Consider the following 22,432-nt stretch of genomic DNA (forward strand, 5'->3'; position numbering starts at 1 on the left):
TGGTGGTGGTGGTTGTTGTTGTTAATATTGCCTCTTTTGAGGTAAAGAGACACGGGCTAACCTATGAGCCCGTCAGTGAGGAGCAGTAATACATGGGAATTTAGCGCGGTGGAGGATAATTTTTGCAGAGGGCAAGAAGTGACACAGTCCTCGACGAGGCGACGACTGCTGCAGCTTTTTCTGTATCTGATGCATTTGTCGTGAGGGTAATTGCGGAGATGCTGCGTGACTGGGCATCGGAGCAGATAGTGGAGAAGAGGTTCATGGTCCCCCTCAAGACAGTGCTCACAAGGTTCAGGGCGGTCATAAATTTGTGATGCACACAGAAATCCGAGCCGCAGCCTGTGTAGGTGGTGGACAAGGTGCGGGGCTGTCCTGGGAGGGAGGACTAAAGGCTCTTGTGTGGTGGCTGTTGTGTAGTAAGCGGCGGAACGAGAGCATGTGGCAACGTGATCCCGCAAGTCAAGTGAGATGGACTGAAAGGCTGCTGCATTGACCTGAGATTTTATCTGAGCCAGACTGAGATGAGTGGTGATATCTGGATCTGTGCGCTGCGTAGCACTACGAGCGGCACTATCAGCCCTCTCGTTGCCCAAGATGCCCACATGGCCAGGCGCCCAGTGGTGGTGGTGGTGATAGTTGTGGTGATGGTGATGGTGGTGGTGGTGGTGGTGGATCGCAGCCTACGTGTCATATTAGCAACAATTATACTTTCATGACATTCTTAGGTTGACTTTCTGATAAATGTCTGTCACCTGCTACTCCTCCTCCTCCTCCTTTTACTTATTTCTTTCTTTTCTTCTTCTTCTTCTTCCTCTTCTTCTTCGTCTTCTTCTCCTCCTCCTTCTTTTTCTTAATCGTCTTCTTTTTCTTTTTCTTCTTGTCCTTCTTGTTCTTGTTCTTCCTTCTCCACCGCTTATCCCATCTCCCGCCTCTCTCTCTCTCTCTAAATATTTCTCTACTCCTTCCTCCTCTTCCTCATCACCCTATTCTTCCTCTTCTTCTTTATCATTTTCTTCCTTCTCCTGCACCTGCTTGACTTCCCTCCTCCTCCTCTTCCTCCTCCTTCACCTACCCAACATCCATCTCTTCCACTTGCCTTATCTCCTCCTCCACTGCCATTGTCCCCACATGCATACGTTTCTCCTCCTCCTCCTCCTCTTCCTCCTCCACTCTTGTTAGTCCAGCAGTGTTCTTGGATCTCCTAACAACTATCTTCACCTCCTTACATATTCATCTTGGCAGGCTTTCTCCTCCTTGTTATCAGCTCATTATGTCTCACTCGTCCAAAGCCTTCGTCTCTCTGCCCTTTGACACGTAACAAGCATACCAGTAGTGCATCGGAGGTTACACACGTGTCTCGTAAAGGTAAAAGTACAGGTGAAGGTAAAGATTGTGGAGTAAAAATATCAAAACAAGAGAAATTTTGCAGTGTTGGCGGTTTTGGTAAGTTGGCCCTCCACACGATTCGTTTTCTTTGTTGAACTGCCCCATCCCCATCTCGTTTTCTTTCAATGGTAAACTAAGGTAAATGGTTTGTGCCCTCCCAGCAACACTAGGAAATTTTGAGGAACAGATGTATAAGAATGTGTTCGTGTGTAAAGGTGGGAATTATGTATACAAATGGGCAGTACTAAAGAGAGAGAGCGAGAGAGAGAGTAACCTTGAAGAAATCCCAAGGCACTCACTCTCACACAAATACACAGTGAATGAATGAATACATGAATGAATGAATGAATTAGTAACCAAGCAAACAAGCCTATCAGTGAATGAGGGAATGAATAAATGAACAAGTAGATATACAAATAAATAAAGGACTGAGTGATGAAAGAGAAAGGGAAAGAAAGAAAGAAATTAGATAGCAAGTGAACGTATATATAGTTCAATAAGTATTTAAAAACAAAACACCGTAGAGAGAGAGAGAGAGAGAGAGAGAGAGAGAGAGAGAGAGAGAGAGAGAGATCTAAACTGCTCAAACACTCACGGTTGGTCACATGATGCTCGCCCTTCTTGACCTCCTCCTCCTCCTCCTCCGTCCTGACCTACTTTCTGGGGCGGGGCGGGTAGGAGGGGGGGGGGGGGGTCAAGGCTGAGGTCAAGCGGGATCACGTTGCCCTGGAGAGAAATAAAGAGTATCTGGTCAATAGTGTCCATTATAGAGACGAAATGATGATGATGGTGATGATGATGATGATGATGATGATGGTGATGATGATGATGATGATGATGATGATGATGATGATGTTGATGATGATGATGATGATGATAATAAGAAAAACATGAATAAGAATAAGAATAACTACTACTAATAATAATACTACTACTATACTACTACTACTACTACTACTACTACTGCTACTACTACTACTGCTACTACTACTACTTCTACTTCTACAAAACAACTGCCATTCCTACTATTCTCCTGATGTGTGAGACTGATGACAACAACAACAACAACAACAACAACAGTAGCAGCAACAACAAATATAATGATAACACTTTCCTACCTACCTACCGACACACACACACACACACACACACACACACACACACATTTTCCCACTCTTTTCCTCCTCCTTTACCTCCCTCCCTCCCTCCCCTCCCTTCTTCTCCCGTTTCAGGTCGCAATACCAATACAACAAAAACAGATTCATTTCAAGTTTCAAGGTTGAGCAGAATCTCCCACGAATCGCTGTTGCTTGGGCGGTCTGAGAGAAGCTGTTGGGATCATTGTCATCATCATCATCATCATCATCATCATCTCCTTCGTCCTTATATAGTCCGTAACCTTGTTCATCACCCACGGCTGTTATTATTGAAGGTGTGTGTGTGTGTGTGTGTGTGTGTGTGTGTGTGTGTGTGTGTGTGTGTCCTCTTTCTTGTGGTTGGTCTTGAGTTTGATTTAATGTTGTTGTTTTTATTTATGGCGGTGAAGGGAATGAGTTTCAATTTTTAGTTCGCTTCTCTTTTTTTTTTTTTTTTTTTTGCCGAGTTTCGAGTTTCTGATTGCTTATGTCTTTCTATTTTTCTCTTTTTTTTTGTGTGTGTGTGTGTGTGTTTTAATTTACTGTTTATTTGTTTGTGTTTTTCCAGGGTATTTTGCTTTTAAGTGTTCTTCTTTTTTCATTATTTTTTATTTGGTTACTTTACTTTTTTTTTACTATTTTCTGTTCATTCTTGTCTCGTAGTTTTTGTTCATTATTCCGGGATTTAAAAAAATTTTTCACTTACTGCCCGTTTTTTTTTTCTTCTTTTTTTGCCATATTGATTTTTTCTTTTATATACGTTTTCGTGGAGTCTCTTTTCCTTAATTAACTTGCTATTTCATTCCTTCCCTCATTTTTATGCCATTATTGTATCTGTGTCATTCATTATTCTACATTAATCTACCACACACCACTCTTGCATGTCATTTCTTTCATATCATTCTCCTTTTACATTCGTTATTCTTCATTAACCTACCACACACTACTCATTCATATCATTCTCCTTTTACATTCGTTATTCTACATTAACCTACCACACACTACTCATTCATATCATTTCCTTCATATCATTCTTCCTTTACATTCATTATTCTACATTAACCTACCACACACTACTCATTCATATCATTCTTCCTTTTCATTCATCATTCTTCATTATCCTACCACACACTACTCATTCATATCATTCTCCTTTTACATTCGTTATTCTACATTAACCTACCACACACTACTCATTCATATCATTTCCTTCATATCATTCTTCCTTTACATTCATTATTCTACATTAACCTACCACACACTACTCATTCATATCATTCTTCCTTTTCATTCATCATTCTTCATTATCCTACCACACATTACTCATTCATATCATTTCTTTCATATCATTCTCCTTTTACATTCGTTATTCTTCATTATCCTACCACACACTACTCATTCATATCATTTCTTTCATATCATTCTTCCTTTTACATTCGTTATTCTACATTAACCTACCACACACTACTCATTCATATCATTTCTTTCATATCATTCTTCCTTTTACATTCGTTATTCTACATTAACCTACCACACACTACTCATTCATATCATTTCTTTCATATCATTCTTCCTTTTCATTCATCATTCTTCATTAACCTACCACACACTACTCATTCATGTCATTTCCTTCATATCATTCTTCCTTTTCATTCATTATTCTTCATTAACCTACCACACACCACTCTTGCATGTCATTTCTTTCATATCATTCTCCTTTTACATTCGTTATTCTTCATTATCCTACCACTCACTACTCATTCATATCATTTCCTTCATATCATTCTTCCTTTTCATTCATTATTCTTCATTATCCTACCACACTACTCATTCATATCATTTCCTTCATATCATTCTTCCTTTGCATTCATCATTCTTCATTAACCTACACACACTATTCATTCATATAATTTCTTTCATATCGTTCTTCTTTTTATTCATCTTTTTACCACACAACATTCCTTATCGCTTTTCTTTCAACCTTTTTTTTACCACGTATACAATATTTCATCTGCTTTTCTTCATTCTTTTTACGCACGCCATTTTTAATAATTCTTTTTTCTTCCCCTTTTTTTATCACTCATTGTTCTTTCGTTTGCTTCTCTTTTTTTTCTTGATATATGTACGACACAGCATTCTTTTATTTGCTTCTCTTTCCTTCTTTTTACCTCTCACAATTTTTCCTTATTTTTCATTCTTTTTAACTCAATTTTCCTTTCCTTTCCTTCTTCTTACCACTCACATTTTTTTTTCTTTTCTTTCCTTCTCTTTTTACCACCAGCCATTTTTTTTTCATTTGCTGTTCTTCCTTCTTTCTCATACCAGACATCGTTTTTCCATTTATTTTCCTTCCTCTTTCTCACCATACATCACTTCTTTTGTTTGCCTTTCTTCTTTTAACTACACTATCTTTTTTTTATTTGTTCTTCCTATTTCTTTTATCACTCTTTCCTATTTCGCCACACATTTTTTCATTCACTTTTCTTCCACATTTTCATACACACATTTTTTTTTCTACCACACCAGTTTTTATTTTCCATTTGCATTTCTTCGACAGTCATTTTTTTTTCCAGTCCGACGCAAGATACATTCATTTATACTTTCCTTCCTCAGTCCTTCCTTTCACCACGCCATCTATAATAGGTTGCATTTTCCTTTTTTTTTCTCTCCCTTTCCCGTCTTACTAAGCATAAACACACTGTACTTCATTATATTCAATCACAACGTTTCCCTTTATAACTATGCTACCCCTATTTTCACTGCTCGTTTCCCGCTTTCTGTGCATCCCCATCCTAGCATTACCCAGGTGACCCAAGACCCAGGTGCGCGCGGCGTGACAAGGGTCCGAGCACACGCAGGTGATAATTGGCAGGTGTTGACCAGGTAGTGTTTTGGAAAGGGAACGTGTCTGGCGGTTGACGAAAGCATGTGTGGGGGTGGAAGGGGGGGAGGGGGAGTGTTTGTGTGTAGGGGGGGGGGGAATGTGTCTTGTTTGTGGGGGGTGAATGTGTGTGTGGGGGAGGTGAGTGTGGGGGGGTGAGTGTGTATGTGTGTGTGTTAATGTGGTTTCTATTTAAGGAGTTGTAGTTTAAGTATATTATTAGCATTGTTGTTATAGTTATTGTTATTGGTGGTGGTGGTCTTTTTTTTTTTTTTACAGCAAAGGAGTCGGTTCAAGAGCATAAAAAAAATGGAAACAAATATGAAAAACTGCAGTTATTGTTTTGTTTTTGTTGTTTTTGCTCTTGTTATTACTATTGACGAGAGAGGCTATAGGAAAAAAAAATTAACTGTAAGCCAACCTAGTTCCTTAAGCTCTCAGTCACGAAAGGAGCGACACAACACAGGTAAAGGTGAGGCAAGGTGAGGTGGGATGAAATGATGTACGGAAAGACAAGGTAAGATAAGGTAAGGTGATGCAAGGTAAGATAAGGTAAGTTAGGGTAAGGTGAGGTAAGGCTAGGTAAAGCAAGATATGGCAAGGTAAGGTAAGGTAAGGTAAGGTAAGGTAAGGTAAGGTAAGGTAAGGTAAGGTGATGTAAGGTAAGGTAAGGTAAGTTAGGGTAAGGTGAGGTAAGGTTAGGTAAAGCAAGATATGGCAAGGTAAGGTAAGGTAAGGTAAGGTAAGGTAAGGCAAGGCGAGACAAAGCAAGGTAGGGCAAAATAAAGTAAAGTAAAGAAACATAAGTTGATGTATAATAAGGTAAAATAAGGTAAGGCAAGATAAGGTAATGTAAGGTAAGATAAGGTAAGGTAAAGTAAGATAGGGTAGAGTCAGCTAAGGTGAGATGAAGTAAGATAAGGTAAGGTATACGGTAAGGTAAGGTAAGGTAAGATATGGTCAGGTAAGGTAAAGTAAGGTAAGATAAGGTAAGATTGGGTAGAGTCAGCTAAGGTGAGATTAAGTAAGATAAGGTAAGGTATAAGGTAAGATGAGATAAGGTAAGATAAGGTAAGTTAAGATAAGGTAAGGTAAGATAAGATAGGGTAAAGTCAGCTAAGGTGAGATGAAGTAAGATAAGGTAAGGTAAGATGAGATAAGGTAAGATAAGGTACGGTAGAGCCAGGTAAGGTAAGGCAAGGTAAGGTAGGGTAAAGTAAGCTATGGTGAGATGAGGCAAGGAGAGGGAAGACTAAGTAAAGTAAGATAAAATAAGGTAAGGCCGGATAAGGTAGGGCAGGTCACCAGGTGAGGTGAGGTGAGAGCCATTACATCACGTGAGCGGTAAGGTCGTGACAGGTAAGGTGAGCGTCTTCAGGTGAGTGTTCAACCCCCGCCTTCACAACAGGGCCCAATGTCACCTGCTTAATTACAGGTAACCTCATTGTGCCTTCACCCTCCTCCTCCTCCTCCTCCCTCGTCTTCCCTCCTCCTCCTCCTTCTCATCCTATTTTTTCCCTTTCTCTCCATTGTGTGAGTGGGATATAGGGTGGGAAAGGAGAGAGAGAGAGAGAGAGAGAGAGAGAGAGAGAGAGAGAGAGAAAGGAGGTTATAGGGAAGATATTAATTTAGATTGTCACCTGTTTTCTTTCAGTGCCTACCCGGTTATGCAATCTCTCTCTCTCTCTCTCTCTCTCTCTCTCTCTCTCTCTCTCTCTCTCTCTCAGCATCACATCTTCACGGGATCACCAAAACGAGTCGCTTATTTTCTTCTTCATTTCTTTTTTCCGTGACTTCTCCGATCCATTCATGAGTTCGAAGCACGAGTCGAAACGCTTCAGAGGGTTCAATGAGCGGGGTCGAGGCAGTCCGAAAGTCCCTGTTAAGTAAGTCCAGCTTTGACCAAGGGGGGAGGGGGGAGGGGGATAGGGGGAGGAAGGGAGGAGGTGAGGATGAAGAGATGGAACGGTTTAAGGTTGAGAAATATTATGTGTCAGGTGCATCTCTCTCTCTCTCTCTCTCTCTCTCTCTCTCTCTCTCTCTCTCTCTCTCTCTCTCTCTCTCTCTCTCTCTCTCTCAAACTAATTAAAAAAAAGTGAAATTTGGTTAAAGAAAAACAAAGAATAAGTGTGACAGAGAGAGAGAGAGAGAGAGAGAGAGAGAGAGAGAACAAAGAGCTAATGAGAACGGACTTGTAACCTTCCTTTCCGTTTTCCTCCTCCTCCTCCAGCGGGTCACCAGGGAGAGTTACGGCGGCGTGAGGTCAGAGGTCATGCAAACTACCCTTGAATTAGCAATTATTATACGGGAACGGTACAAGATATGGGTGTGAAAGAGGGGGGTAGGGGGGGGGGCAGTCTCTCTCTCTCTCTCTCTCTCTCTCTCTCTCTCTCTCTCTCTCTCTCTCTCTCTCTCTCTCTCTCTCTCTCTCTGAAAAAGGAAAATAAAAGCAAAAAGAAAAATGGAATATGAAATGCCAAGTAAGGAAGGAGAGAAGGGAGGGAGGGAGAGGAAGGAGGGAGAGAAGGAGAGAGAGAGAGAGAGAGAGAGAGAGAGAGGAAAAACATTATTACATTCGGTGAAAAGGAAAGCAGGAAATGAAGAAAAATTGAATGAGAACAAGAATAAAAATGACAACAAGGAAAAGAAGAAAAACTTGAATAACAATAACATGGAAAAGAAGAAAAACTGGAATAACAATAACAACAAGGAAAAGAAGGAAAACTGAATGAGAACAAGAATAACAATACCAAGGAAAAGAAGGAAAACTGAATGAGAACAAGAATAACAACAACAAGGAAAAGAAGAAAACTGGAGGAGAACAAGAATAACAGTAACAAGGAAAAGAAGGAAAACTGAATGAGAACAAGAATAAAAGTAACAAGGAAAAGAAGGAAAACTGAATGAGAACAAGAATAACAGTAACAAGGAAAAGAAGAAAACTGGATGAGAACAAGAATAACAACAACAAGGAAAAGAAGGAAAACTGAATGAGAACAAGAATAACAGTAACAAGGAAAAGAAGAAAACTGGATGAGAACAAGAATAACAACAACAAGGAAAAGAAGGAAAACTGAATGAGAACAAGAATAACAACAACAAGGAAAAGAAGGAAAACTGAATGAGAACAAGAATAACAATAACAAGGAAAAAAAGGAAAACTGAATGAGAACAAGAATAACAACAACAAGGAAAAGAAGAAAAACTGAATGAGAACAAGGATAACAATAACAAGGAAAAAAAGGAAAACTGAATGAGAACAAGAATAACAATAACAAGGAAAAAAAGGAAAACTGAATGAGAACAAGGATAACAATAACAAGGAAAAAAAGGAAAACTGAATGAGAACAAGAATAACAATAACAAGGAAAAAAAGGAAAACTGTATGAGAACAAGAATAACAATAACAATAAGGAAAAGAAGGAAAACTGAAGAACAAGAATAACAATAACAACAAGGAAAAAAAGGAAAACTGAATGAGAACAAGAATAACAATAACAAGGAAAAAAAGGAAAACTGAATGAGAACAAGAATAACAATAACAAGGAAAAAAAGGAAAACTGAATGAGAACAAGAATAACAATAACAAGGAAAAAAAGGAAAACTGAATGAGAACAAGAATAACAATAACAAGGAAAAAAAGGAAAACTGAATGAGAACAAGAATAACAGTAACAAGGAAAAAAAGGAAAACTGAATGAGAACAAGAATAACAGTAACAAGGAAAAAAAGGAAAACTGAATGAGAACAAGAATAACAATAACAAGGAAAAAAAGGAAAACTGAATGAGAACAAGAATAACAGTAACAAGGAAAAAAAGGAAAACTGAATGAGAACAAGAATAACAGTAACAAGGAAAAGAAGAAAAACTGAATGAGAACAAGAATAACAATAACAAGGAAAAAAAGGAAAACTGAATGAGAACAAGAATAACAATAACAAGGAAAAGAAGAAAACTGAATGAGAACAAGAATAACAACAACAAGGAAAAGAAGAAAAACTGGATGAGAACAAGAATAACAATAACAACAAGGAAAAGAAGGAAAACTGAATGAGAACAAGAATAACAATAACAATAAGGAAAAGAAGGAAAACTGAAGAACAACAAGAATAACAATAACAAGGAAAAGAAGAAAACTGGATGAGAACAAAAATAACAATAACAAGGAAAAGAAGGAAAACTGAATGAGAACAAGAATAACAATAACAAGGAAAAGAAGAAAACTGGATGAGAACAAAAATAACAATAACAAGGAAAAGAAGGAAAACTGAATGAGAACAAGAATAACAACAACAAAAGAACAAAAAGACAAAAAATAAAAGAACCAGAACCAGACGAAGAACATTAACGAACAACAGAACACCAAAAATAAAAACGAAAATAAAAGTGGGGTAACATGAGCACAAAGAACAAGAACAAGACCTGAAAAGAGGATTAAAGGAACAAAGGAGAAGATGGAGGAAAAGAAATAAAAGAAAAAGAAAAACAAGAGGAGGCGAAGGAGAATGAAAGGATAAATATGAGGTAAGAAAGGACAAAGAGATAGATAGATAGAGATAGAGAAAGAAAAAGAAATCACTGAGGCACAGACAGATTAGGAAACGAGGTTGAGAGGGAAGGAGGGGATAGGGGAAAGAAGAAGAAGAAGAAGAAGAAGAAGAAGAAGAAGAAGAAGAAGAAGAAGAAGAAGAAGAAGAAGAAGAAGAAGAAGAAGAAGAAGAAGAAGAAGAAGAAGAAGAAGAAGAAGAAGAAGAAGAAGAAGAAGAAGAAGAAAAAAAAGAAGAAGAAGAAGAAGAAGAAGAAAAAGGAAAACGAAGAAGAAAACGAAGAAAACGAAAATAACGAAAAGGAAGATGAAAAAGAAGAAAACGAAGAAGAACAAGAACAAGAAGGAAAAACAGAAGGAAAAAGAAAAAAAAGACAAGGATAAAGAGAATGAAAGAAAGAAAAAACAAGAGAAAGAAATATAAATCATTAAGCCCCATTCAAAAGAGAAGGAAGAAGGAGAGGAGGAGGAGGAGGAGGAGGAGGGGAAGGAGGAGGAAGAGAGGGGTAGGGGAGGGGGGGTCACACAATTGGGTCACACAAATCAAACAGTCCTGCCAACTTTAGGTCACGGCAGGAACGCTAAACTAACGCCTTGCCCCCGCCCCCCCTCCCCAAAGGCATGCAAGGTTACTCAGGTATTTAAATATTATATACCTACCAATTATTTTTTTTTTAGTGTGGCTGCGAGGTAAAGGTGATCCTAATTATAGCTATGCTCATTAATTAACTTCGATCTCTCTTTCTATCTATTTCAATCTCTCTATATCTATCGCCTTAATCAGATTTTTCCACTCGATTTGTCTATCATTTATTTATCTACCTATCTTTCTATGTGTCTCTATCTATTCTATCTCTATCTTTTGAACTAAACTTTTTCTTTATCTCTTTTTTTATGATTCAGTATATCTTTTTACCTCTCTATATCTATTTGTATCTATCAATTCACCTTTCTATCTATCTATTTATCTATCTATCTATCTATGTATCTACGCGTCCATTATTTTTCTTCATCTATTCTATCATCCTATACATGTATCTACTTATCTCTAGACATTTTTTGCACCTGTGTCTATAAATCTAGCTATCTATCTATTTATCTGCGTCAACCTCTCTTTATTTTAGTAAGTCCATAAGAGGCCACCAAGCAGTCCTTTTAAGGCAACTAACCCTCAGAGGCAAACCCGATAGTCTGTCTTTATTCGCCTATTCTTCATCGCTTAATATGTCCATCCTTCTCCTCCTCATCTTTCTCCTCCTTTTCAAGCTGTCAATCGTATTTCGCACGAAGCCTCAAGTCCGTTCCGCTCATCTCTCTCTCTCTCTCTCTCTCTCTCTCTCTCTCTCTCTCTCTCTCTCTCTCTCTCTCTCTCTCTCTCTCTCTCTCTCTCTCTCTCTCTCTCTCTCTCTCTCTCTCTCTCTAAATTTATCCAACGCGTAATACCTAAGCCTCACTCTCTCTCTCTCTCTCTCTCTCTCTCTCTCTCTCTCTCTCTCTCTCTCTCTCTCTCTCTCTCTCTCTCTCTCTCTCTCTCTCTCTCTCTCTCTCTCTCTCTCTCTCTCTCTCTCTCTCTCTCTCTCTCTCCGCCATTATGCATATCCTGTAGGTCGCGTTGGCGGTAATAATTTCATTTTGATTCGTTTTCTCATTATTTGATTGGGTCATGAGTGGCGAGGATGCTTATTCTGGATGACTCGACGATCTCCGGCATTATGTCATTTGTGTTTCTCGCCTTCTTCTCTAAATTGATGGAGATGAGAGAATGTTGATGAGGTGATGTTGCTGTTGTTGTTGTTGTTGTTGAGGTGATGTTGCTGTTGCTGTTGTTGTTGTTGTTGTTGTTGTTGATGATGGTGATGATGATGATGATGATGATTTTGAGCATTATTATCATTGTTACTGACATTACTCTTATTTCTACTGCTACAACTCCTCCTCCTCCTCCTCCTCTTACTACTACTACTACTACTACTACTACTACTACTATCACCACTCTTTCCAAACACACACCGGGTTGCAAAACTAATACATATACACAAACAGAATAAAATACAAAGGAGATGAAAACATGGCGTAATAAAAATAATATAAATGAAATAATAAAGAATAACAAAGAAAAGGTTACATAATTTGCTTTCTTGGCGAGTGCGTTCTCTTTCCTCCTTTGTGGAAGCGACGACGAAGTGGAAATAAAAGAGTAAAGTTAAAAGCGATTGGCCACGCAAAGTCGTTTACGAAATTAATGGCAAAGGCGAGTGTACGAAATGCGCCGAACACACACACACACACACACACACACACACACACACACACGTTTATCAATTAGGTTTCGGAAAATTCTAACAGGGAAAAAAAATAATGGAGGATGCTAAATAACGCACGCCATTCAATTAATTTCTCGACACACTTATTATTATTATCATTATTTGTTTGTGTTGTTGTTGTTTTTAAGGCGCTGTGCATGAAGTAATAATGTTGAAACTGGATTTTTTTTACTGTTTTTTTATTTATTCATTATCGCCGTCTTATGTTGTAGCTTTTTTCTGTTTTCTTTTCTGTTTCTCAATATTTTTTTCTGATTCTCTCTTCCTCTGTTTCTTTCTCTCCTTCCACGCCCCTTTGTGGTATCTTTCTTTCCTACATTCTCTTTTTTTTCTTTCTTCCTTCCTCTCGCCCTCCGCTTTCTTTCTTTCCCTGCCTTTCTCTTTCTCTCTTATTTTCTTACCTATGTGTTTTGGTTTTATGGTTTTTCTTTATTTCGCTCTTTTTCTCTCTTTTTCTCTTTCTTTCCGTAGCGTTCGTTGTGTTCTCGCTTTCTTTCTTTCGTTTTTTTTTTCTTAATCCATTTCCTTCCATTCAGCCTCTTTTGGAGTTCTTTTTTCCTTTTTTTTACTGTTTCTTTCTTTTTCTTACTCTCTACGTAGCTTAATTTTGTCGCTTTTTTTCCTTTTTCGGTATTTCACTTCTTTTTTTCTTCTTTTTTTTCATTTCCTATATTTTTTTCATTTTCTTTACTTTTTCGTTTCTGTTTTTGTCATTTTCTTTTTATATTTCTTTGTTTTTTTCCTTTTTTTTTGTTTCTTCGTTAATGTTTCTTTTTTCATTTTCTTTCTATGTTTTACTTTTTCTTTCCCTTCGGTTCGCTGCGTCATGCTGTTGTTCTTTCTTTCGTGTTTTCTCTGTTTCTCTTTTTTTTTTCTCCTCGGCGTTGTGGTGTTTTTTCTCGCCGTTTCTTCCTTCCTCTTCCTCTTTCTTTCTTTTTCTCTTCCTCGCGTCGTGTTCTTCCTTTCGCCATTTCTCTGTTCCTCTCTTATTCTCTTTCTTTCCCTTCGCGTCATGTTCTTCCTCTCGCCATTTCTCTCTTTCTCTGTTTCTTTTTCTCCTCGGCGTCGTTTTCCTGTTCCTCTCTTTCTCTTTCTCCCTCGCGTCGTGTTCTTCCTTTCGCCGTTTCGCTGTTCCTCTCTTATCCTCTTTCTTTCCCTTCGCGTCATGTTCTTCCTCTCGCCATTTCTCTCTTTCTCTGTTTCTTTTTCTCCTCGGCGTCGTTTTCCTGTTCCTCTCTTTCTCTTTCTCCCTCGCGTCGTGTTCTTCCTTTCGCCATTTCTCTGTTCCTCTCCTAGTTTCCTTCTTTCCCTTCGCGTCATGTTCATCCTTTCGCTGTTTCTCTGTTTCTCTGTTTCTTTTTCTTCCTCGGCGTTGTGGTGTTCTTTCTTCCTTTTGCCGTTTTCCTGTTCCTCTCTCTCTCCCTCGCGTCGTGTTCTTCATTTCGCCATTTCTCTGTTCCTCTCTTAGTTTCCTTCTTTCCGTGGTGCTATTTCTTTTGTTCGCCGTTTTCCTGTTCCTCTCTCTTTCTCTCTCCCTCGCGTCGTGTTCTTCATTTCGCCATTTCTCTGTTCCTCTCTTAGTTTCTTTCTTTCCGTGGTGCTATTTCTTTTGTTCGCCGTTTTCCTGTTCCTCTCTTTCTCTCTCTCCCTCGCGTCGTGTTCTTCATTTCGCCATTTCACTGTTGTTCTCTTTGTTTCTTTCTCTCCGTGGTGCTCTTTATTCCGTTCGCCGTTTTCCTGTTCTTCTCTCTTTCTTTCTCCCTTCGCGTCGTGGGGCCGCAGCACAGAGGCCAATAATTTACCGGTTTGCTTTTATTGGCGAAGCGGAATACTGCGGAATGAGGCAACGGCCGCGGCGAGTATTGGCGCGGCAACAGTGATAAAAACAATGCCCGGGTCACGACGAAAACGGCTGCTACTTCTACTATGATTGGTGTTACGGCTGCTGCTACTACTACTACTATTACTGCTACAACTACTACTGCTGCTACTACTACTTCTATTACTACTACTACTGTTTTTCTTTCTTTCTTCCTCCCTTTCTTTCATTTCACTTTCTTTCTATTTTCTCTTTCTTTATTTTTTCTGTGTTTTTGGTGTTTCTCTCTTTCTCATTGTTTTTTTTTCTCTGTACTACTTTTACTACTACTACTACTACTACTACTACTACTACCACTACTACTTCTGCGATGGCTACTTTTACAACTACTACTACTACTACTACTACTACTACTACTTTTGTGTCCGTCATCTTATATTCCTGTTCTTTTTTTTTTTTTTTTTGGGGGGGGTTATTCTACTACTACTACTACTACCACTACTACTTCTGCGATGGCTACTTTTACAACTACTACTACTACTACTACTACTACTACTACTACTTTTGTGTCCGTCATCTTATATTCCTGTTCTTTTTTTTTTTTTGGGGGGGGGGGTTATTCTACTACTGGTGCTACTACTACTACTACTACTACTACTACCACTACTATGACTACTACTACTACTACTGCTATTACTAATTTTATCTCTTCTTTTTCCTTCTTTTACTATTTTGACTATCACCCGCACCACCATCACCACGACCATCACCACTACAACATCTACTACCAATATTATTGCTACTACCACCACCACCAATCCCACTTTCCTTCATTAATTAACAGCATCTTCACCGTTTTTCCTCCTCCCCATAACTCCGCTCACGTCATTTTCATCCTCCTTTTACAATTTCCATCTCCATCGGCCTTGCCCTCCTTTCCCAAGCGCCCTCTTCACTCCCCCTTCCCCCTTTTACAGCATGACAGAGGAGGTTTTGGAGGTGAGAGAGGAAGGAGGAGGAAGAGGAAGGAGGGGGTTAATGTGGGAACGGGGAGGAGGAGGAGGAAGGGGGCTTTTTGGGAAGTGATGGTGCAGGAGGAAAGTATATAAAGGAGCGCCGTGGACTGCAGGGCCATCACAAGCCGCTGGTCCCTGCTCGCGACCACAACAACCACGACATGTTATCGGTGAGAGAGAGAGAGAGAGAGAGAGAGAGAGAACAAATATGGGAGAATTCATGAACACCTTGCTACATTAGTCAAATTCGTCTCGAAGGAACTGAGTCGTTAGAAAACGATTATGAGATCCGGATTACAGCGCATTAACCTAAGCACGAGAGAGAGAGAGAGAGAGAGAAAGGGTCACACATTATCTCGTCCCCTCCGCTACTCTTCCGCGGTCTGGCATTATCAACACACCCTCCTGAGGGACGCCCCAACAAGCAGGGGACGGGGCGGGGCGGGGCGGTGATCCCCCGGGCTGATAGCAAACTCCTTTTCTCCCCCCGCAGAAGGTTCTCGTCTCCGCGCTGCTGGTGGCGGTGGCGGCGGCGGCCCAGCTGCCCTCCACCTCCTACGGGACGCCCAGCAGAGGGCAGGCTGGGGGCTCCTTTGGGGGCGTCACTACCCGCCACGACGGAGGGCATGGTGGCGGCGGGTTTGGCGGCCAGGGTGGAGCGCAAACTGGGAGCAGCTTCGGCGGGCACGGCGGGGGACAGGCTGGGGGCTTCAGCAGCCATGGCGGCTCACAGGCTGGCAGCGGCTTCGGGGCCCACGGCGGGGGGCAGGCTGGGGGCCTCAGTAGCCATGGCGGCTCACAGGCTGGCAGCAGCTTCGGGAGCCACGGCGGAGGACAGGCCGGGTCTGGGTTCAGCAGCCATGGCGGGTCTCAGGCTGGAGGTTTCAGCGGCCAGGGAGGCTCCCAGGCCGGCGGCAGCTACGGGGGCTCCAGGGGGGCTGCAGGAGGCTTTGGCGGTGCCAGCGGAGGAGTCGGCAGGGGCCAAGGAGGCAGGGTAGACTACAGACCGTCCGGCCCCGTCGTCCCCATCCTGGTGGACCAGAGGGACGGCCCCCACGCTGACGGCACCTACAGCTTCAACTTCGAGACTGGTGACGGCATCAAGCGGGAGGAACAGGGCTACCCGCAGGGACCCGAGGGTGCCGTGGTGTCCCAGGGCGGCTGGTCGTGAGTATTGGAGCCTCAGTCTGTTTGTCTTCTCCCCCTCGCTGACGACGCCTTTCTTCTCGTTCCTATTCTTCACGCCTCCATCCATTGGCGGCAGGTCGTTCCCACGCAGGCCTCTCCACGCCCTCACCACCCACACAGCTCTTTCAGGCAGAGGAGAGTTTAAGGCCATCCGCATCATCAGATCCTCTCCTCTAAATGACTGTAAACCTTGCAAAGTCCACGAAATATTGCTTCCCTCGCTGTTTTTTCAATGCTATTCTTATACTCAATCTCTTCTAAAGTTGCTCAGTAATGCATCCATTCCTTCACCTTCATGCAAGAGTTAACCGGTGTCGTTACTCTTTTGTCCCTATCACGGTAAACTTGGGAACAGCCTGCCACTGAATATAACTCCTGTCTACATAAGAGGAAGGGAATAACGGTATTTCTTTCTTTATCTCTCTTCGGTAGCTTTCTATATGTATCTCCTTTCACCCAAAAATGTATGTTTGTTCCCAAGTGCCACAGCTCCTCCTTCTGCACCCCCCCCCCCTAACCAGTGCCACAGTTCCCCTAAGACAAGTTTCCCTGTTTCAGCTTCACCTTCCCTGACGGCACACCTGCTGTCTTCAACTTCGTGGCTGACGAGAACGGTTACCGCGTCGAGTCTGACCTGATCCCCACCCCGCACCCGCTCCCCGCCCATGCCATCGCCCAGATCGAGTTCGCCCGCCAGCAGGAGGCGCAGGGAATCTCCTACGACGGCCAACAAGGAGGCTCCGGCGGCGGCTTCCGGGGCTCTTCTGCAGGAGGCTTCGGAGGGGCGTCTGGGGGTACCGGGGGAGGTGGTGCTCACGGTGGCAGCTTCGGCGGGGCACAGGCTGGGGGCGCTCACTCTGCAGGCTTCGGCCCCACTCATTCAGCAGGTTCAAGAGGCTCTCAAGGCGGCTTCAGCGGGGCACAGGCTGGGGGCGCTCACTCTGCAGGCTTCGGGGCCACTCACTCTGCAGGTTCAAGAGGCTCTCAAGGCGGCTTCAGCGGGGCACAGGCTGGGGGCGCTCATTCTGCAGGCTTCGGGGGCACTCACCCTGCAGGTTCAGGAGGCTCTCAAGGCGGCTTCGGCGGGGCAGCTTCCGGGGGCTTCGGGGGCTCCCCTGCTCGCCCAGCCCCCGTCCAGACCCCAAGCAGGACCTATGGCTACCCATAAGGTCCCCTCGTCCACAACTCCCCACCTACTCGGCCTTCACTCGCCTGGCCCAAGACTCCGATCTCATCCCTCCCTCCCTCTTCCCTAGTCTCTCATCTCTCTCCATTTCATTTCTCTTTCCTCCTCCATTCCCTTCTCTTAGTTCCTCACTCCAGTCTTCCTTTCCCTTTCCTCCTTCCTTTCTCTTTTTATCTAATTCCTTCCTCTTCTCTTCTTTCCTCTCCCTCCTTCCTTTCACTTTTCTTTCCCCTTTCTGTTTTCTTTCCTTCTAGTTTGTCACTCGTCTTTCTTCTCCTTCCTTTCACTTTTTTTTCGACTGTCTCTCCCTTTCCTCCTTTTCTCTCCTCTCCTTCGCCTTTCCCTTTCCTCCCTCCGCCTGGCCTCCTACACACCTGTCTTGGCTCAGGTGTGGCGCCTCATTACGCTTACCTGCCCACGTGCTTAGGCTTACGTGCAGTTCATAGATGAAATACAGTTATATGTAATGTGGAAATGTCTTTTTGTTCATTCTTCTACATACACTCACAACGACCTTTTACGCCACTGATTGGTCCATTTAATATTCTATACAAAAGTTGCAGAAGGGAGAAAAAAATGTTTGGGGACTAAGTAATGCGAGCAAGAAAATATGAAGAGGTTAGAAGTATTAGTGAAAAAAGTAAAAAAAAGGAGGAAAATGTAAAAGTGGATGTTCACTTCATATTCTATACAAAAGTTGCAGAAGGGAGGAAAAAAAATTTGGGGAATAAATAATGCGAGCAAGAAAATATGAAAAGATTAGAAGTATTAGTAACATGAGTAAAAACAGGAGAAAAATGTAAAAGTGGATCAAAAAAGTGTAAATCAGGAGCGAAATGAAAGAAAAAAAGGGTTAGGGGAAGTAAGCAACGCAAAAAGGTGATGATTGGAGGGTAAGAAGCATTAGTAAAATAAAAATAAAAAGGTGAGATAAAAATATACGGAAAAAAAAGTAATAAGAAAATATACAACTTAGTACAAACAGAGGGAAGGAAAGCGGATGGGAAAAGGAATAATGTGTAAGATGATCATGGAAAGGTAAGAAGTATAAATAGAATGAAGATGGGAAGGTGAAAAACAGAAGAAAAGAGTTGATCTGGAAACATACGAGTTATACGCGATCTGAACCCACTCAAGGCTGTGAAAAGGTGGAGGACAGGAGGAGGATACAGGAAGGAAAAAAGAGGAATCTCCATATTTACTTGGATATGAGACCACCACCACCACCACCACCACCATTATCCCCACCACCACCACCACCATCACCCCCACTACCACCATCACCACCATCACCCCCACCACCACTATCACCACCACCACCATCAACCCCATTATCATCCCCACCACCACCACCACCATCAACCCCATTATCATCCCCACCACCACCACCACCATCACCCCCACTACCACCACCACCACAAGCACTATCACCACCATCAATATTATCACCACTCCACCACCACCACCATCATCCCCACCATCATCACCACCACCACCACCACCACCACCATCACCATCATCTCCACCACCACCACCACTATCACTACCACTACCATTATCACCACACCACCACCACCACCACCACCACCATAGCCTCGACCCAACGACCTCCCACAATGCCTAGCGATCTGATCTCTCTCTCTCTCTCTCTCTCTCTCTCTCTCTCTCTCTCTCTCTCTCTCTCTCTCTCTCTCTCTCTCTCTCTCACTAGGTAAATACACACCTGTCTCTCAAAACACACCTGCAAACCACATCCCTACCCCTGAACCTTTCCCCTACCCCTCCCAATCTACATCTGCCCCCCCCTCCCCCCCTCTTTAACTCCCCAACCCAACCCCTCTACATTAATTACACAGGTGTCATTCAATCTTACCTGTCTCCCCACATACTTTTTATCTACTAGTCTTTCATTTTTCTCCTTCTTTACTCATTTCACTAATACTTATACTTATACTAATACTCGTACTTATACTTACACTAATACTTATACTAATACTCATACTTATACTAATACTCATACTTATAATTACACTTATACTAATAATCATACTTATAATTACACTAATACTTATACTTATACTTTCTCATGATTACCTTTTCGCATTAATAATTTCCATAACTTCTTCTCTTTCACCCCAATCATATATCCTCCCCCCTCTATGTCACCCCCCTTACACCTGTTCATGCACCTCCCTCATCCCTTCCAATTACCTCCCTCACACCTGGTACACTTTTTTTGTATCGGAGATGAGCACGGAGGTCACGCGTAGCTTTTTTTTCTTTCTCTTTCATGGGCGTGAACGGAGGAACACAACCACCGTGACCTGGAGGAGTTTTCTGTCTACCTTTTCACCTTTGTCTCCTCCTCCTCCTCCTCCTCCTACCTTGAATTTCGCCCTTCTCGACATTTTTCGTTTTTTTTTTTTTTTTTTTTTTCCCTCCACGGTTCCTCTTCTCCCGTTCCCGTATCTCTGTTCCACGCCACTACCCTTCTCTCTCTCTCTCTCTCTCTCTCTCTCTCTCTCTCTCTCTCTCTCTCTCTCTCTCTCTCTTCTTCACCTTGCTTCACTCTTCTTCTTTTTTTCCCTCTATCTCCCTCCTCCCCCTCCTCCCCGACTCCACCTCCTCCTCCTCCTCCTCCTCCTATTCCTTCCCCATTCACTGCTTTGCTTCACTGCCTCTTCTTCTTCTTCCTCCTCATCCTCTTCTACTTTCCCTTTCTTTCGGTCTCTTTTTCTTCTTGTTTTTGTTCTTATTTTTCTACTTCACTTTCCCTGTTACCTCCTCATCCGCTTTCCCTTTCGTTTCTTCTTTTTTCTTCTTCTTGTTTTTTTTTTTATTGTTCTATCTCTTGTTTTCTTCTTCCTCTCTTCTTTACTTTTCATTTACTCCTGGTCTTCATTTTTTATCATAAGCATCTATTTTCTCCTTCTCTTTATTCTTTTCCTCTTTCTTGCTCCTCTTTACACTTATTCCTGGTTTTCCAACTTTATCATAATCATCTTTTTTCTTCTGTTTATTCTTTTCCTTCTTCATCATACTCATTGTTTTCTTCTCTTTATCTCTTTCCTCTTTCCTCCTTTTCCCTTTACACTTACTCCGAATCTTCCTTCTTCTTCATCATAATCATCCTTTTTTCTTCTCTTTATCTTTTCCTCCTCTTCCTTCTCGTGCTGTTGCGGTCGTTTTTATACCAATACGTCGTTTTCTGCTTCGAGGTCGCGTCGTAGGCAGCCGCTCGCATCCTCCCCTCTTCGTGAACTCTGACATAACGTTGGCGCGGGAGGGCACGTTCCTTGGAGGCCTGGGAGCACGCGGGTATATAAGCGGCAACTCATCGATCCGCCCCTCACTCCCTCCCCGGACGCGTGACAGAAAGCATGATCTCGGTAAGGCGGGTATTGGTGTGGCTGCCTTCATCCCCGCCTCCAGGAACATGAGAACTATTACTCCTCCTTATGTCCCGTTGAGTGGTTCTTGTTTCGAGGTTCAGCATAATGTCTTTGTTAGGGTTGGGCAAGGTTTATGGTTGTTTGTTTGTTTGTTTGTTTCATGGCAGGATCACCGCTGTTCTGGCCCTCCATGGCGCCGCGTGGGAGTCAGGGAATTCCTTGTGGGGTGTAACTTCCATGAACACACTTACATTGACTCATAATAATAGGGCCTCCAGCGGCCACTCCCTCGGGCGGGGCAGCCTCGAGGGTTGTAGCAGTAAGGGCATGACTAATGGAGGGGGGGGGAGGGGAGGGGTGTGGTGGGTTGGGCGTCGCCGTGCCTCACCGCTGCTACCCACAGAAGGCGCTGCTGTGTATCCTGGTGGGCGTGGTCACCGCCGCTAAGCTGCCCAGCACCCCGCGGCGAGGCATCGGCCGCCCGCAGCAAGGCAGCTTCGGGAGCCACTTCGCCCAGCACGGCGGGGGAGGCTTCGGTGGGCAGGACAGGTACAGACCCACGCCGGGGCCCTTCATCCCCATCCTGGTGGACGAGCGGGACGGCCCCCACGCGGACGGCACCTACAGCTTCAACTTCGAGACGGGCAACGGCATCACGCGGCATGAGCAGGGTTACCCGCAGGGTCCAGAGGGCGCCGTGGTGTCCCAGGGCGGCTGGTCGTGAGTATTGGAGCACAATACGTCTGCTTGTGATGTCCTTCCTTTCTTCCCATCCGCTGCCCCACGCTAACACATTTCTCTGTTTCAGCTTCACCTTCCCCGACGGCACACCTGCTGTCTTCTCCTTCGTGGCGGACGAGAACGGGTACCGCGTCGAGTCCCCGCTGCTTCCCACGCCGCCGCCGCTCCCCGCCCACGCCATCGCCCAGATCGAGTTCGCCCGCCAGCAGCGAGCACAGGGAGTCTCCTATGACGGCCAAAGGGGAAGTTCAGGGGGCTTCGGAGGCTCACGAAGACCCTACTAAACGTGACGCCCCGCACCGCCCCACCCCGCCCCTTGACCCCCCGCATGACGCCAGGCGCGCCACGACAGAACCGCCCCCGCCCCTCCCTCTCACGTATACGCTTGTTAGGCTAAGGCTCCCCCCCACCCAGCATGTCCAATAAAACAGTGACCAGGCGTGTTGTTTGCCTCTAAAACCATCGACTTTCATTCCTCCCTCTCATGAAGCTGATCTAATACCCCAAACTTGACTCCCTGCTTCTACTCATCCCTCCCTCATAACTCGCATCTTGCTTCATCTTGCTTGCTTCATCTTGCTCTATTACCTCAGTCCTTAGTTCTTCTACAACAAATTGTCGAGTTTGCTACCAACCTCAACACCCTTTTTTGTTTTTGTATGCCATGGACGTGAGTTTAGCCTCGATCCTTCTCCTCTTTTTCTTTTCCTCCCTCAGCTTGGCATACCTCCGACTTCCTTTCCAGTCTCAATCCACAAATTCCACTCATAACCTTGACTTATTTTCCCACCTCAATCCTTCGCCTCTCTCCCAT

The 22,432-nt window shown here is 43.2% G+C and overlaps 2 protein-coding genes across 3 annotated transcripts; both read left to right on the forward strand.

Annotated features, from left to right (window-relative positions):
• Positions 1-15,220: 15,220 nt before the first annotated feature.
• On the forward strand, positions 15,221-17,978 carry LOC126995994 (uncharacterized). 2 transcript variants are annotated; one of them, XM_050855966.1, is made up of 4 exons: positions 15,221-15,281; positions 15,605-16,278; positions 16,858-17,270; positions 17,355-17,978. In XM_050855966.1, exons 1-4 carry the CDS (start codon positions 15,273-15,275, stop codon positions 17,465-17,467), a joined length of 1,209 nt encoding a protein of 402 aa, XP_050711923.1. In that variant the 5' UTR covers positions 15,221-15,272; the 3' UTR covers positions 17,468-17,978. The 2 variants fall into 2 exon arrangements, with proteins under 2 accessions (XP_050711923.1, XP_050711922.1); XM_050855965.1 differs by having other exon boundaries at positions 16,858-17,978.
• Positions 17,979-20,821: 2,843 nt separating this feature from the next.
• Positions 20,822-22,161, forward strand: LOC126995996 (cuticle protein AM1159-like). Its single transcript, XM_050855969.1, has 3 exons — positions 20,822-20,874; positions 21,281-21,597; positions 21,686-22,161. Exons 1-3 carry the CDS (start codon positions 20,866-20,868, stop codon positions 21,900-21,902), a joined length of 543 nt encoding a protein of 180 aa, XP_050711926.1. The 5' UTR covers positions 20,822-20,865; the 3' UTR covers positions 21,903-22,161.
• Positions 22,162-22,432: the final 271 nt, after the last annotated feature.

This window comes from Eriocheir sinensis, chromosome 9, assembly GCF_024679095.1.
Source record: "Eriocheir sinensis breed Jianghai 21 chromosome 9, ASM2467909v1, whole genome shotgun sequence".
Taxonomy (NCBI): domain Eukaryota; kingdom Metazoa; phylum Arthropoda; class Malacostraca; order Decapoda; family Varunidae; genus Eriocheir; species Eriocheir sinensis.

Coding starts and splice junctions, on each gene's coding strand:
- LOC126995996 (XM_050855969.1), top strand. Junction 21,598..21,685: donor GTGTCCCAGGGCGGCTGGTC/GTGAGTATTGGA, acceptor TCTCTGTTTCAG/CTTCACCTTCCCCGACGGCA.
- LOC126995994 (XM_050855965.1), top strand. Junction 16,279..16,857: donor GTGTCCCAGGGCGGCTGGTC/GTGAGTATTGGA, acceptor TCCCTGTTTCAG/CTTCACCTTCCCTGACGGCA.